At 68.4% G+C, this 15,286-nt stretch overlaps 2 protein-coding genes across 3 annotated transcripts; one reads left to right on the top strand and one right to left on the bottom strand.

Annotated features, from left to right (window-relative positions):
• The first annotated feature begins 686 nt into the window (after window positions 1-686).
• ESPN (espin) lies at window positions 687-10,945 on the top strand. Of its 2 annotated transcripts, XM_034068396.1 has the most exons (15): window positions 687-980; window positions 1,592-1,785; window positions 3,778-3,964; window positions 4,072-4,254; window positions 4,344-4,475; window positions 4,556-4,730; window positions 4,806-5,098; window positions 6,442-6,603; window positions 6,687-6,861; window positions 7,125-7,151; window positions 7,951-8,096; window positions 8,183-8,464; window positions 10,128-10,207; window positions 10,289-10,300; window positions 10,399-10,945. In XM_034068396.1, the coding sequence occupies exons 1-15, from the start codon at window positions 687-689 to the stop codon at window positions 10,544-10,546; spliced, it is 2,490 nt and encodes an 829-aa protein (XP_033924287.1). In that variant the 3' UTR covers window positions 10,547-10,945. The 2 variants fall into 2 exon arrangements, with proteins under 2 accessions (XP_033924287.1, XP_033924286.1); XM_034068395.1 differs by lacking the exon at window positions 7,125-7,151.
• Window positions 10,946-11,067: 122 nt separating this feature from the next.
• On the bottom strand, window positions 11,068-15,268 carry TNFRSF25 (TNF receptor superfamily member 25). Its single transcript, XM_031044285.2, has 7 exons — window positions 14,671-15,268; window positions 12,748-12,931; window positions 12,536-12,667; window positions 12,299-12,451; window positions 12,143-12,224; window positions 12,014-12,075; window positions 11,068-11,934 (listed from the first exon to the last, which is right to left on the bottom strand). Exons 1-7 carry the CDS (start codon window positions 14,698-14,700, stop codon window positions 11,345-11,347), a joined length of 1,233 nt encoding a protein of 410 aa, XP_030900145.2. The 5' UTR covers window positions 14,701-15,268; the 3' UTR covers window positions 11,068-11,344.
• Window positions 15,269-15,286: the final 18 nt, after the last annotated feature.

Raw genomic sequence — 15,286 nt, 5'->3', positions numbered from 1 at the left:
GAAGGGGGTGTCCCGGAGCTGTCAGCCTATGGAACAGGGCAGCGGCAGCGCCGACGGGGACATGGCGCTCCACTGCCCCGGTACCGGTTCCGCCTTTATGGGCCGACGGGGCGGGACGGGACGGGACGGGAGGGGGGGGCTCGTCGCTGTCCGCGGTGCTGAACGTGCGGCGCTGTCCCTGTCCGTGGTGCTGATGCGGGGCACTCCCGACCCGTCCACACTGCTCGTAACCGGTAATCACCACCGCTGCCCGCCGTCGGTGCCCGCGATGCCGGCTCCCCCGCGGCACGACGAGGCGGCTCATGCCGGCCAGGGGCCTTCCGTTCCCCTCAGTGCTGCCGGGGCAGCAGGCACACGTCGGGGCGGTGATGGAGGCACTCACAGGGCAAGAGGGGAGCAGCTCCCCAGGCCCGTGGGGGGCAGCGGCGACAACCGGACACGGGCCGCTCGTGAGGTCCCCGAGCAGACCCCGATCCCCGCTGCAGCGCAGCAAACCGCGACCGCCCCGGGCCGCGGGCACTGAGCTCCGGCAGCCGTCGGGCGGGGCGGGCGGAGGGGCGGCCCCGGGCGAGGAGGAGGAGGAGGTGGAGCCGGCGGGGCCGGGGGGCGGCGGGGCCGGAGCTCCGCGCAGTGCCAAGCGGCGGCCGGGGCCGGCGGGGCCCGGGGCCGGTGCCGTCGGGGCCGGGATGGCGCTGGAACGGGCGCTGCTGGCGGCGCGGCAGGGGGACGTGGAGGCCCTGCGGGGGCTGCGGGCGGCAGGGCTGCTGCGGCCGGGGCTGCGGGACGCGCTGGGCGCCTCCCCCGCGCACCACGCCGCCCGCAACGGCCGCCTCGCCTGCCTCCGCTTCCTGGCGGCCGAGGCCGCTCTGCGCGGGGACGCGCGGGCGCGGAACGGGGCCACACCGGCCCACGACGCCGCCGCCACCGGTAACCTGGGCTGTCTGCAGTGGCTGCTCACGCAGGGCGGCTGCGGCGTGCAGGTGCGAGCGGGGCGCGGGGGGGGCGGGGGGACACCGGCGGAGAGGGGACCCCGGACAGCGATCCTCGGCCGCTCCGGGGCGGGGCGGAGGGGGGGGCACGGCCGGCACCGGGACCGGAGAGCACCCGGTGCCCCGGAGGGGCTGAGCCCCGAGGGGCGCACTGAGCCTCCCTCCCGGGTTACACAACGGCAGGACCGGGGCCGTAAGCGGCTTGTCCGGGGCCGGCCGGAGCTGAGGACATGTGATGGGGAGGAGGAAGAGGAGGTGGCAGAGGGGCCGGGGATTAACCGGGACGGACGGGGTCAGCGCGGTGGGGCAGGCTCCAGTGACGGCACAACGGGGTTCTGCAGTGCGCTCCCACAGACCAGGGCTGCCCCACACCGGCGGAACAAGGGGGCTTTACTCACCCCTCGCTGGTTGCGGGTGCAGGCCCCACTCTTGCCCCATGGTCCTTCCCATGAGCTTGTCCCTACGTGGCCGGGACTTCCATCCCAGCCAGCCCACCCTGCTGGGGCCAGCTCCTCTGGCTGGTGCCCTGCGGCCCCTCACACGCTGCTCTGCCGTGGGGCTCAGGTGCCGGGTGCCAAAAGCCACCCCGCTTCCTCCCGTAGGATACAGACAACTCCGGTGCCACCATCCTACACCTGGCAGCCCGCTTCGGTCACCACGAGGTGATCGAGTGGCTCCTCCGTTTCGGAGGCAGCGACCCCACAGCAGCCACCAACACGGGAGCGCTGCCCGTCCACTACGCCGCGGCCAAAGGGGATTTCCCTTCCCTGCGACTCCTCTTGGGACACTGCCCCAGGTAACGGCCCCGCTGCCAGCAGAGAGGGGCAGCCGGGGCTCGGGTCCCCACTGCTGCCCCATCCCTCCCCCGGCCGCCGGGCAAGGAGCCAGCCCCGGGGACGAGCACATCGGCAGCTCCAAGGGCAACGCAGCGTTATCAGCGCAGGCAGCCTCACCTGCTTTATGGCCCTGAAAGGGCGAGGAGGAGAGCGGGGAGCGCTGGCAGGAACCCCGCTGCCGGCCGCGGGGCCGCTGCCTCGGGGCGATAACACAGCCGCCTTTGTCCGTGTGTTATGTAAATGGTTGGGCTGCCCGGCGGGGAGAGGCCGCTCCCCGCTCCGGACCCGACCCTTCCGCCCGCTGGACGCGGTTCGTGCTCCCCGTTCGCCTCCCGACAGTGCCCCCGGGGCCGCGGCTCAGCACCCCCCGGGCACAGGGGCCAGGCCTGGCCTCGGGGCCGCGCAGGGATTAGGTGGCCCCTAATCCAGTTTGCTGCTGCGGTGGGCAGAGGCCGATAGAAAGAACCCCAGCCCCGGGGCCGCTGCCCCACACCATGCCCGGCAGGCTGAACGGATGCAGATGCAAGGGGGGCACACGGCATCCGCAGGGTCCCAAGTATGCAAGAGATGAACTGGGGCTCAAGACCCCTCTGTCCCTGGGGTCCACGTTGTCAGCCCCCCCTCCTTCCCACCAGGCAGAGCCCATTGCAAGGGCCCTGTATCCCCAGGCACTCACCGGCACCACCACAGCCTCCCCAGCCCCAGCCCCGGCTCTTTATCCCCTTCCCCAGGTGTGTCAGCTCAGTCCCGTGGGGGGTGAGGAGGGGGAGTTAACCCTCCATGACCCCCAGCCCAGCCCCAGCCCAACCACAGCTCCTGCTCTGTGCCCGCTGCATTGGCCCCGGTGAGCGCGGTGCTGGCGTTGGCTTTCACGCTTCTTGCCGGGGCTGCTGTGCTGCCGTTGACGCCTTCCCCCTGAATTATTCAGGGCTGGCCCCGCTCCCGGCCCCGCAGGCTCCGTTACAGCCACGAAACCCAATCCCCATATCCGCGGTGGGATGTTGGCACTTCCAGCCCACCTCAGCCCCGGCCTGTGGGGTCCCAGCAGCCGGGGCCTCAGTGTGCGGCCGAGGCCATCTGGCAAAGCAGTTTACCCACGTTTCCCAAGAGGCTTAGCCCCTTCTCTATTAGTGGGAAACGGCAACCAGGGACTGGATGTGTGCCTGTGCCCCCAGAGCTCCCTGTACCCCAGCCCAGCCTCTGTCACCCCAGCACCGGCCCTTGCTTGTGCCAGCCCGGTGTGTGCCATGGGAAGGCAGAGCTGACCACGGGCCCGTCTCACAGTTACAGGGATCAATTATTAAGGGCCCACGATCACTGCGATAACAGAGCAGAGTATTTATTGCTCTTCCTCTTTTAAATATTCAACAGGGGTTTTTATGGGGCGCTTAACAAAACAGCTTCCTGCACAGCAGGGATGCGGGATGGGGGATGCAGAACATGGGGGTTGTGGGGTGCAGGGCTGCAGGATACAGGCTGTGCCATTTGGGATGTGCAGTTCAGGACCGGGAGCAGAGGGGGGATGCTGGTGCCGGTCAGCATGGTTTGGGTCAGTGTGGTGTGGGTCAGCATGGTGTGGGTCAGAGTGGTGTGGGTCAGCGTGGTGTGGGTCAGCCTTTCCCTGCCCTGCAGCCGGTGCTGCCTAAGCTGCTTATTTAAGAACAGGGCTAAATTGCAGTGTCCAAAAAGAGCCGGAGGAAGGAGCTTAGCCTAAGCAGGCTGATTAACTTAGTGACCTCCCGCCGCAGTGGCCACCACTGTGCGGGGACTCAGTGGGGAGCTGTGGGGTGGGTTGTTCCCAATCCACACTGCCTGGACCCAGCCAGCATCCCCTCTGTGCTCCTGCGTGTCCCCATGTCCCACATATCCCTGTGTCCCACATGGCCCCTGCACCCTGTACCCTGGTCCCAGTGCAGTGGCCATGGGTGATGAGCCCTGTGCCCCACTTGCAGCACACTGAGTGCCCAGACCAAGACCGGGGCCACCCCACTGTACCTCGCCTGCCAGGAGGGCCACCTGGAGATCATCCAGTACCTGGTGCAGGACTGCGGTGCCGATCCCCATGCCCGTGCCCATGACGGCATGACCCCGCTGCACGCTGCGGCACAGATGGGCCATAACACCGTCATCGTCTGGCTGGTAAGAGCCATTAGGGTCTTAATGGCACCCCTAATGCGATGGGGTGACACAGCACAAGGGCACGGCCTGCGGTGCTCAGCACCGGCGCTCAACCCATAACCACACAGATGAGCTTCACGACGGTGAGCCTGTCGGAGCGCGATGCCGAGGGTGCCACAGCCATGCACTTCGCTGCCAGCCGCGGCCATGCCAAAGTGCTGAGCTGGCTGCTGCTGCACGGAGGGGAGATCACCGCGGACGGCTGGGGCGGCACACCGCTGCATGATGCTGCCGAGAACGGGGAGCTGGAGGTGGGTGCTGGGGACCGGCAAGGAGCCGGAGCAGGTGGAGGGTGTGGGAGCCAAGCTCCAGCCCCACCATGTGCCCACACTCTCCCCAGTGCTGCCAGATCCTGGTGGTGAACGGCGCCGACCTCAGCATCCGTGACCAGGATGGTTACACCGCGGCCGACCTCGCCGACTACAATGGCCACAGCCATTGCGCGCAGTACCTGCGCACTGTGGAGAACATGGTACGGGGGTGCCGTGGGGCTCAGCACATGGCAGCACCATCGCTCCCACCCTGTGCCTGACCCCACGGCTGTGCCGGCAGAGCGTGGAGCACCGCGTGCTGTCGCGGGACCCCTCGGCCGATGGGGAGTGCCGGCAGCCAGACTCGGGCATGTCCTCACCCAACACCACGGCCTCGGCACCGCAGGCACGATTCGAGGTGGGCTCCCCCACCAGCACCCTGTCCAACTACGACTCCTGCCACTCCAGCCAGTCCAGCACCGGCGACAAGAGGGGCTGCCCCCCGGGGGCTCCAGCCTCCCGTGAGTGTGGGGCCGTGGGGTGTGGGGCAGGGGCCATGGGGCCGGCCCCCCCTGACCCCCTGCCCTGCGCAGGGGTGCCCGAGCCGGCGCTGGTGGACATGCAGGCGTACATGGACATGCTGGACCCTGAGACGCGGCCGCGGGGACGGGGGTCTGCAGGGGAGGGTGTCCCCCCACCGCCGCCCCCCACATTTCCCCCCCCACCGCCACCACCCCCTGGGTACCCTGCTCCCGCACCCCCCACCGCACCCCACACCGCAGACATCTACGTGCGGGCCAAGAACAACCTGCGGCACGTGGAGAGCCAGAAGCTGCGCCGAGAGGTACGGGCACTGCTGCCCACACTGCACAGGGATGTGCCATGGGCACCCATCCCTATGGAGCCATCGGCTCTCCATGGCACCGGGAGGGGACATTGGCCATTGAGGCCACGTGCCCACCATGCTGGCACACACTGGGGTGCAGTGAGCAGTGCCCAGCGATGCCCCAGCACAGCACTGGGGCCCTGCTCGGCTGTGGTGCCAGGCTGGCGGCACCGTGAGCCGCACCCATGTGTCCCGGGCGATGCCGCCGGCACCGTGCTGGGTGTGCGCAGCCGCGCAGGCTGCAACCCGAGCGGCCGGCTCCGGTGTCCCGGTGCTGCCGGTGTCGGGTGGCACAGCCGGAGCTGCCAGCAGCTGAGAGCGCTCAGCCGGGTGGGCACAGGTAAGAGGGGTGCAGCCCCCAGGGCTGGGGGGGCAGTGGGGTGTGGGGGGCTTGGGGGTGTCCTGACCCCCAGACAGAGCTATGGGCACCACACTGGTGGCAGGAACCTGGTGCGTGGCCATGGCCAGGGTGCTGGCATAGCCCAGTGCTATAGGGGACAGGGGTATATGGGGCAGGGGGTTGGCAGAGCGCTGTGTAGGCTCAGGACCCCTTTGTACCCCCTGTGCATGGCCCTGGCTCAGCACTAAAGGAGTGGCCCTGACCACAGCTGCCCTGAGGAGATGCCAGCCCCGCGCTGGAGCAGCACAGGCACCCATGCAATGGGGCAGGGCAGTGCAGACCCCACACCAAACAGGGGCTGCCACAGCCGGAGCCGTGCTTGGCACCGTGCCCGCGGCACCCAGAGCAGGAAGCACTGAGATGGCGCCTGTTGACTTGGTGCTGGTGGCGAGCGCCGTGCGGGTGCCACGGGTGGGGATGGCACATGGGGAAATGCAAACAGCAGGGCCCCTGGCATGGGGCACGGGGCGCGGGGTTGTGCTGCCGCAGCACCATAAACCATGGAGCGGGCACAGCCCTGCAGTAAAGCCGCTGTGGTATGTGCCGGGGTGAGCCGGGGCTGCGCTGCCTCAGAGCCCTGTTCAGAGGGAGGTTTGGCACCAGGCCCTGGCCCCACAAGGGATTAGCTCCCAGTAATCCACAGGGTTGGGGCTTGGCACTCCCATTCCCACGGGGTTATCCCAGGGGAGGCTCCTGGGCACAGCCTGGGGTGGGGGTCACAGTGCCAGGCACTGACAGTGCATGCTGCCAGCCTGGCACACAGCCCCTACTGCAGCCGTGTGCCAAGGGGACCCCTGGGGCATGTCCCTGCCGTTCCCCCATGCTGGCATCTGCCCAAGGCCCTGCTGTGCTGTGGCTCTGGCCCATGGCCGTGCCGTGTAAGCCACGCTCCCCATTGCAGTTGGCATCACGCGAGAGCAGCCCCGAGGGCCTGCGCAGGGTGGACTCCAGCCGGCGGTCGAGGAGCTTTGGCAAGCAGCCGAGCACCGGTGACTACTACAAGCACCTGGGGCACGGTGCAGCCGAGCAGCCCGGCCCCCGGTGGATGGCACACAGTGAGGAGGTGAGGCTGGGGCCTGTGCCATGAGCTCGCATGTGGCTCAGCACCACCGGCACCGTGTGATGCCTATCCCTGCTCTCCTCCAGTCGTCACCCATCTCAGCGGACACCATGCGCAATGGGGAGAGCAAACCCGGTGCTGAGCTGCCGCCACCACCACCACCGCCACCACTGCCCGATGCCACCAGCGCCACGGCCCCACCACCACCGATGACGGCCGAGACCCCCTCTGGTGCACGCCGCTCGTCATCCTCCACTGGAAGTAAGTGGCAAGGATCCGGGAGCGATCCCGGGCACTGTCCCGTTGGCTGCCGCGCAGCACCGGCACATCTCCTGCGGTACCATGGCCTGCAGCTCCTGACGGCCTCTCTGTCCTTCTCTCCTCCGGTGTCGGTGTGGGGGCTCCCCTGCCCGCCCGCCCCTGCCTGCTCTCACTGCTGCCTGCTTCTCTTCTCTCTTGTCTGGCGGTGGCCAAATCCTTCCTCTGCCGCGCGCCCTGTGCCGCCTCTCTGCTTGTCCCCATAGGAGGAAAGGCGCTCAGGCAGATGAAGAGTAAGTACCGCAGCCCTAAGCACCCCCCTGCTCAGGGCTGCCAGAGGGGCCAACCTGGCCCCGTCCCATGCCGGAGCCATGGGACATCCATGACCAATGGGGCCCACTGAGGCCTCGCCGCGGCATCGCCAGGAGATGCCACGCGGCTCCCAAGTGCTGCTGTGGGGCTGCCGAGGCCACCGGGCAGGGCTGGCAGTGGTGAGGCCCTGCACACAGAGAGCCTTTGTTCCGGCTCAGCCATCCGGCGTGACCCTGCCATGTGAGCACCGGCTGCTCCCCCCATGCTTTATTAGCACCGGCTCCCCGGCCGCGGGGTCTAGGCAGTGCCGGATGGCAGTGCCCACAGCACACACAGTGCTCTGAGCCGTGGGCAGCAGGGAGGGGGCTCTGCATTGGCACAGCACCATGGGCCGCTAGGGACCCGCTCATGGCTGGCACGGACGGTGGGTGCTCGTGGGGTGTGGGCATTGCCGGTGGTGCTGCTGTGCTCCGGTGCTGTGCAGACCATGGGGATGGTGTGGGACTGGTGCAGGATGCTGGTGCATTCGTGCTGGGGGCTGTAGGGTGTCCAGCTCCCCAGTGAGGCAGCATGGCTCTGTTCTACCCTGCTGGACCAGGCATGGACCGGTCCCTCCACAGGCTCTTGCAGTGGGGGGGATGAAGTATGCTGCTCTGATGGGGCTCCCAGTTGGGGGGGCAATAAACCAACCACCCCTGTGCCCTGCCAGCCTGCAGGGCACCCAGGGCAACAGGGGCTGCTGGCAGCAGGGCTCTTATTGCCCACCCTGCGTCCCACCAGGCACCAAGTCCTTCAACATGATGTCCCCCACCGGTGACAACTCGGAGCTGCTGGCCGAGATCAAGGCTGGGAAGAGCCTCAAGCCGACGCCACAGAGTAAAGGCTTCACCACCGTCTTCTCCGGCAGCGGCCAGGCAGGGGCCAACGTAGGTGGTGGTGATGACAGGGGTGCCGTTGGCACAGTGCGGTGTGGCTGGGTGGGCACCTACCCCTGTGCTCTGTTTCTCCACAGGCAGAGTCGCCGGTGTCCTCCCCATCACCCACCAGGACACCCACCCCACCGGCCACCCCTGAGGCCACTGGGCCACCGCGCTGCCTGGCAGGCAGCTCACCGGAGCCGGTGCTCAACGGGAGCTCGCCGGTGCCGGTGGCCGGCGCCGGGGCAGCGGTGGAGGCGGAGGCGCTGGTGCCGAGCCACGACGAGCAGGGCCGGCCCATTCCCGAGTGGAAGCGGCAGGTGATGGTGCGCAAGCTGCAGCTCCGCATGCAGGAGGAAGAGGAGCAGCGCCGCAAGGTAAGGGGGCTCTGAGTGATGAGTGGTGGTGAGCATGCCAGCCCTGGTGTCATGGTGTGTGTGGCATCACCTCCAGCTGCAAGGCAGGGACCCCTCACACGCACACACCGCGGTGCCGGTGGCACGAGGCGCACATGGCACAGCCTCAGGAGCCCCTTTGCCCTCTCTCCCACCCCAGCCCCGGAGCCGCTCGCCCCCCCCGGTCCGGCCCGGGCCGCCGGGAGCCGCCGGGCGGCGGATGCGGGAGGAGGAGGAGGATGTGCGGTACGTGGAGCGGCGGATGGGGACCCTGCGGGTGCTGCCGCTCCGCACGGCCCCGGGGCCCCGTCCGGATGTGCCCTCCCGGGGGCTGGGGCCCGGGAGCAGCCCCGGTGCCCGGCACGATGCCCAGCGCGAGATCCGCGGCTGCGGAGTGTCCGTCCGCAGCCTCAAAGCCACCTACGAGGGGCCGGGCAGAGCCCCCGTGCCCAGGGTCCCCAAGCGCAAGCGCTCGCACCCCCCGGGCAGCCCCCGCCGGCCCGTGCTGGAGGAGGAGTACGGGGCATGGGCACCGCGGCCGAGCAGCCCTCGGGAGCGCGCAGAGGCGCGCAAGGAGCGCGCAGTCTGCCTCTTCCTGGAGCACTGGAGGGAGCGGGTGCTGGCACCGGTGCCCGGCGAGGAGCGGCGGCCGCGGCCGGGGGGGGGGCGGCGGGCGGGGGGGCGGCTGCTCGCCCGCTGGAGGAGCATCGCCCGCCGGGTACCAGGCCGGCAGCTCCGGCGGCTCAGCCGCACCGCGGGGCTGTACTGGCCCCAGCACTTCCTGCCCCACGTCGGCGGCTCCCCCGTGCCCCACGACAGCCTCCCCCTCGACCTCTTCATGCTGGGCTACTTCCAGCTGCTGGAGATGCCGCTGAGCCCCGAGGAGCGGCGCTTCCGCCACCTCCTCTGCTACGAGATGTTTGACCGGCTGGGCAGCCACAGCTGGCACCGGGTGCGCCGCTTCCACCGCGCCGCGCTGGAGCGGGTCGAGGCCGGTCAGCGCTGCTGGTGCGACGGCTTTGAGGACCTGGTGCTCGAGTTCTTTGGGGACAGCCCCCCCACGGCGGCACCGAGCCCGCCCGAGCCCCCCGCCCTGCCCGCACCCCGACGGGAAGCGGCCGCAGCGCCGGCACCGGTGCCGGAGCTGGGCGAGCTCAGCGAGGAGGATGTTTGTCGCTTCATCGACCGCAGCTTCTCCTTCTGGAAGGAGAAGGAGGTGGAGATGTTCGACACCTGAGCCCGGCAGGATGCGGAGGGCCGTGGGGCACGGGGCTGGCTGCGAGCGGGTGCCGGTGGTGGCAGGACCCGGTGCTCGGGTTCAGCCCAGCGGAGGGCTCGGTGCTGGTTTGCGCTGGGCGCAGGCTGAGGTTGCGGTGTGCCGCTTGCTGTGGTGTGTGTTGTGCGGGGACGCAGCCTCCCCTCGGGTGTTTGCGGTGCCGGGGCGGTGTGAGCCCCCGCGTGTCAGTGAATAAAGCTGTGGTGTGCTGCGAAGGGCTGGCCACGCCGCGCACTCCTTCCTCCTCCCCTGGCTAAGGCCGGTAGCGACGGGCAGCGTCGATGAGCGGTGCCGGGGATGCCGCTGCCCCGTGGGGCCGGTGGTGCGGGTGGGCTGCCGGCGGTGCCGGTAACACGGTGTCTGTTGCAGGAGCAGGAGGAGGAGGCGCGCCTGGCCAGCATGCCGGCCTGGAGGAGGGACATCCTGCGCAAGAAGCTGGAGGAGGAGAGGTGAGCCGGGGCCGGGGCACGCAGCACGGGGCGGCTGCGGCCGTGGCTCCGCTAACCCTGCTCTTGCCTTTGCCTTCGCAGGGAGCAGAAACGGTGAGTGCCACAAGCCCCTTCCCTGGGCGGGCAGGTGGGCACGGTGGCTGCGGCAGCGCTGGTGACCGTGGCACCCCGTGCCCTCCGCTGCCGAGCAGGAAAGAGCAGGAGAAGCTGAAGCGGGAGGAGGAGGAGAAGGAGAAGGAGCAGTCGGAAAAGCTAAGGACTCTCGGGTACGATGAGACAAAGCTGGCACCCTGGCAGCGGCAGATCATCCTCAAGAAGGGGGACATAGCCAAGCACTAGCCACGCCATGCCGTGCCCTGGCTCTTCGTGGTGGGAGGAGGCCAGCAGGTCCCACCATGGACCAGGACGCGCCTCGGCACCCTCCTCCCTCCGCGGACGGCTCCATAGCCCGACCCAGAGGAGCCCCTGCTGCCATCCATAGCCCCGTCCCGCTGCCACCAGCCCACAGCCACCCCGTGCTGCTCTGTGCACAGCGAGCTCCCTGTGTGCTGCCCGGCATCACCATAGCGCCTGGGTTGGCTGCGCTGCCGGCTCCTCGCTGGCACCGCTCTCCGCTGCGGCTGCAGCATCTTCGGCTCCAGTCCTGCCCCGTCCGGCTCCGGAGCTGCTCCAGGCCGGCTCCCGGCTCCCCTCGCCCCGGCCCGCCTGCCTTCCCTGCCATTAAACCGATAAACCCCCCAGCAGTGCCCCGCGCCTTCCTGGGGCTGCCCACGCCACCCCCTGCCCATGGCCCCCAGCACCAGCATCACCAGCATCACCCGTGGTGATGACCCTGACCGGCGGATGGAGAACGTGCCACTTTATTGGGGTGGGGGCACGTGCCGCCGGCTGCGGGCGGCCTCGAGAACTATCCCATGGGTTCAAAGGGGCTCGGTGCCCCCTCATCCTGCGAGGGGCTGGGCAGCCGCTATGCGGGGTCCCCTCTGGCCCCGGGAGCAGGGGGATATAAATAGGGGGGGCCGGCAGGCAGGAAGGGGACGTAAAACTGACATAAAATGTCTACACGGCATAAGTAACAATACTTAGGGGTACGGCTCGGCTGAGGCTCCTCCCTCTGATGGGGCGCAGCACCAGAGGTCAGGGTCCCATTGACAGGCTCCGGTGCAGCACCTCGGCACAGCCGGCCAGCTCCATGCGCTCCAGCGTGGTGAAGATGCGGTCGAGGGTAGCGCTGGTCTGCTGGCACCAGCGCTTCAGCATCTCGTACTGCTGGTCGCGGATGTGGGTCACCTCCAGCTCCACCAGCTCGATCTCTGCCTCCCGCAGCTCCAGCATCCGCATGAACTCCTTCCAGCGCCGCACCGGCACAGCATCGATGACGGCGTAGAGCTGGCTGCCCTGCAGCAGGGTGCCGCGGGGCTCCGGGGGCACAGAGGGCTCCAGCTCGCAGGGCTGGCCCCGCAGTAGTGCCTCATGTACGGGGCTCTGCCTTGCCACGCTGCTGTCATGCTGCTGCAATAGTGGGGAGAGTGGCTGGGTCCAGCACTGGTTGTCCCACCCCTGGGCACTGACCTGGCACTGTGGTATGGCCACAGGGCTGGATATCGGGGTGAGGGGGCTGCCTGCTGGGGTTCTGTGCTGGAGACGCTTCCTCTTGTGGTAGATACCGAGGGCACCCAGAAAGAGGGGCCCAGTGAGCGCCAGCAGGATGTATTCCAGCCCTGAGCCTGCAAGGAAGAGCAGGAGCATCACCATCAGCCATCCGGTGCAGTGTCCCCCGCACCATCACCACTGCCAAACCCGCACCTTGGCCACCGCTGACACCGCACACCCGCTGGCACTCTTTGCCGCACGTCTCCGGGATGCTCCTGCAAGAAGAGGGGAGCCATAGGTACCATGCTGTGCCATGCGTGCCATGGGAGGGTCAGCACTTACGTGTGGCACGGCCGGCATTCCGTGCCCTCGGAGTAGAAGTTGGGTTTGCAGCCACCACAGACTGTGTCCTGTGCCTCTGAGCCTGGGGAGAGGGTGGGTGTCAGGGCCAGGGGCAGCAGTGCCAGCAGGAGCATGGCACAGCCTCAGAGCACTCACAGGGCCGCAGGATGAGCCGCCCGGCGCAGGGGTCACACTGTTGGCATGAGAACTCGGTGCAGGCGCTGTTGTGGCACTGGCGGAAGCGGCCGGGCTCGCAGCCGCAGACCACGTTGCTGGTGGCTGTGCAGTTGGTCAGCACGGTCTGGAAAGCTGTGGGAAACAGGCGGTGAGTGGTACAGTGTGGTACGGTGCCATGCAGCATGGCACAGCCTGGCACAGACAGCACCGGCTCACTTTGGTGGTCGCACTCGTAGCAAGCCTGGCACTCAGTGAGGGTGTTGGGCTGGGTGAGGAAGGTGCCGGCGGAGCAGGAGGTGCAGTTGGTGTCGTTGCCACGGCTGGAGCAGGGGCTGCTCAGGAACATCCCTGTGGGGACAATAGGGTGACAAGGATGTGACCGCACACACATCCCGGTGTGCCACAGCCGCTGGCCAGGCAGCTCTCACCTGCAGGACACTGGGAGCAGCACCGGCGCACCGCCTCCACCCAGTTCATGCCGAGGGGGCAGCGGGGTTTGGTGATGTGCCTCTGCAGCCGCACCGGCACCCGCTGCCCCCGGGGCACGGCGCAGTCCCGGCGGTCTGGGGGCTGCGATTCACCCGCTGCGAACCACAGCACTGCTAGGATCACCTGCGGGCAGGGAGAGGACGGGAGTCAGGGAAACGGGGCACGTTGGATGATAGAGCCAGGACCGAGCCTGCCTGGTGCTGTTCTGTGCCGGGAGGGGGCGGCTGCAGCCCCGTGCCATGGGGCAGCGCGGATGTGGGGCCGGGAATGCCCCACAGTGCCCCCTGCACTGAGCTTTCCCCCTGTTCCTGACGGCTCCGAGGGGCACACGCACTGCAGGGGCCATGGCACCATCCCTGTGCATGGGGCTGCCGTCGGGTGCCCCCCGGGTGCTGGGGCAGGATGCTCCGCACGGGGGTTAACGCTGACGCTCCTGGGGTTTATCTCCCCACAGAGGAGGTGATTTCCTCCCCCGGAGGAAGCCGTGCCCGGCTCACGCTCACCCCGATGCTATCGCACCTCGTACGTGCGTCCAAAGTAGGTCACGGCTCCCCCGCTCCGGGCACCGGCGCTGCAGGAGGGGGAGCCCCGTCTGGGGCCGGGGGTGTCCGCGCCCGCACCCCCGGGGCTGCGGCCAGGGAATTCCTCGCCGGGGGCTGGATTTCCCAGCGCCGATGGCACCGATTGCGGCGGCTGAATCATCCCAGCAGAGGGGCAGGAGGGCTGCTGGTTACAGTAAATATCTGGGTCATTGCCCGTGGCCTCTGCTCGTTCTCTGGTGAGATTTGATGGTGGGAGACGTCAAGCACAAGAAAGATGGGCAGAAAACCAGCGCTGAGCTGCCCCAGGCAGATGCTGCTTTCTCAATGGAGCTGGAGAAGAGCTGCTCCTGTTGTGTTTTCCATGCCCAGATGGTGCCTGGGAGGTGGGTGACACTCCTCTGGCCAAGCTGCCAGCAACCACAGACCAGTTTGTGTTGGAAGGGACCTTGAAGCTCCTCCAGCTCCAACCCCTACCACGGGCAGGGACCCCTTCCACTGGAGCAGCTGCTCCAAGCCCCTGTGTCCAACCTGGCCTTGAGCACTGCCAGGGATGGGGCAGCCACAGCTCCTCTGGGTACCCTGTGCCAGCGCCTCACCCCTTTTCAGCTTCACACTCCCCTGCCCTGGGGCACCATTGCTGCACCCATGGGAGCCGCAGTGAGGGTGACAAAGGGGTGCCTGTGCCGGCACCCCCAGTGCTGGGGGTGAGGGATGGGCTGGTGGGCAGGGGATTCCTCGCCGGGGGCAGGATTTCCCAGTGCCGATGGCCCCGATAGCAGTGACTGAATCATTTTCCATTAACCCCAGTGGCAGACTGGAACCTGCGCACGCTGCAGCGGTGCTGGCACGTCCAGGCGGCAGCCGCGGCCCCGGCTGCCATCGGCAACTCTGAGTCACCACCGGAGCTGCGACGCTGCCATGGGGGCCCTGCCGAGTGCAGCTGCTGCCGCATTCCCAGGCACGGGAGCGGGTGCCTGGAGGCAGGAGCCGTTGCAGGCACAGGAGCCATCACCACATCCTGTGCCGCGCAAACACCATCCCTGCCAATGCAGCCCTGGTGCAGCCTCGGCTCCTGTGCCCGTGTGCCAGCATCAGCCCTGGCTCTCGGCACCGGCAGCCCCTATGGCTGTGCCCTCCCTGCAGCCCCGTGTCCGAAGCCACAGCTCCCATGGCTGTGCCTGCCATCCCCATGGCCAAGGCAGACCCCAGTGCCAGGCCATGCAGCAAACACATGGCACACTCAGCACTGTGCTCATCCCATACCCACCCTGCTCTCCATCACCCCCACCAGTGCCATGTGCCGGGCACAGCCGCACTCACCCATCCTGCGCCCGGGCAGCAGCGCTTCATCCTTGCAGGTGCCGCGGTTGGGTCATGCCGGGCAGTGAGCGCGGTGCAGTGTGGTGTGGGATAGCTCAGCACCCATGCAGGGGGCCCCAGCACCCCATGGCCGCCGCCGGCAGCGCAGTGAGTGAGCCCCAGCCCTCCCCACGGAGGCTTTTACCACTGCCGCGCAGGAGGAAATGCTTTTTGGAACCAGGGCCAAGGGGTGCGAAACCACCTGACGGGAGCGCCGGGGTGGGAGGGACCTGCCTGCCCTGGCACAGGCTGAGCCTCCCTTCCTGCTGCCACAGACCAGGGTACCGGTGCTGATCCCCACCGTGAGGCTGGAGCTGTGCCGTGTACCCACCATGGTGCTGCAGGGTCTCATGATGCCACCGGGGCCAAGGGAGAGGTGAGGCAGAGCGAGCGTGCACCAGCTGGTTTATTGCTTGGCCGGCACACGGGACAGCAGCCGGTGCTCCAGCTACCGCCGCGGCTCCCACGCTCCGGTCCCAGGCGCTGCCACCCACTGCCATCATCCCAACCCCATAGGGCAAACCTTACCCCAGTCCACCACCATCCCCTCCTGCCCCAGTCTCCTCCATATGTGCCC

Source organism: Melopsittacus undulatus, chromosome 12, assembly GCF_012275295.1.
Source record: "Melopsittacus undulatus isolate bMelUnd1 chromosome 12, bMelUnd1.mat.Z, whole genome shotgun sequence".
Lineage (NCBI taxonomy): Eukaryota > Metazoa > Chordata > Aves > Psittaciformes > Psittaculidae > Melopsittacus > Melopsittacus undulatus.
Note: the sequence above shows the minus strand (reverse complement) of the source record. Positions and strands in the feature narration are given on the sequence as shown.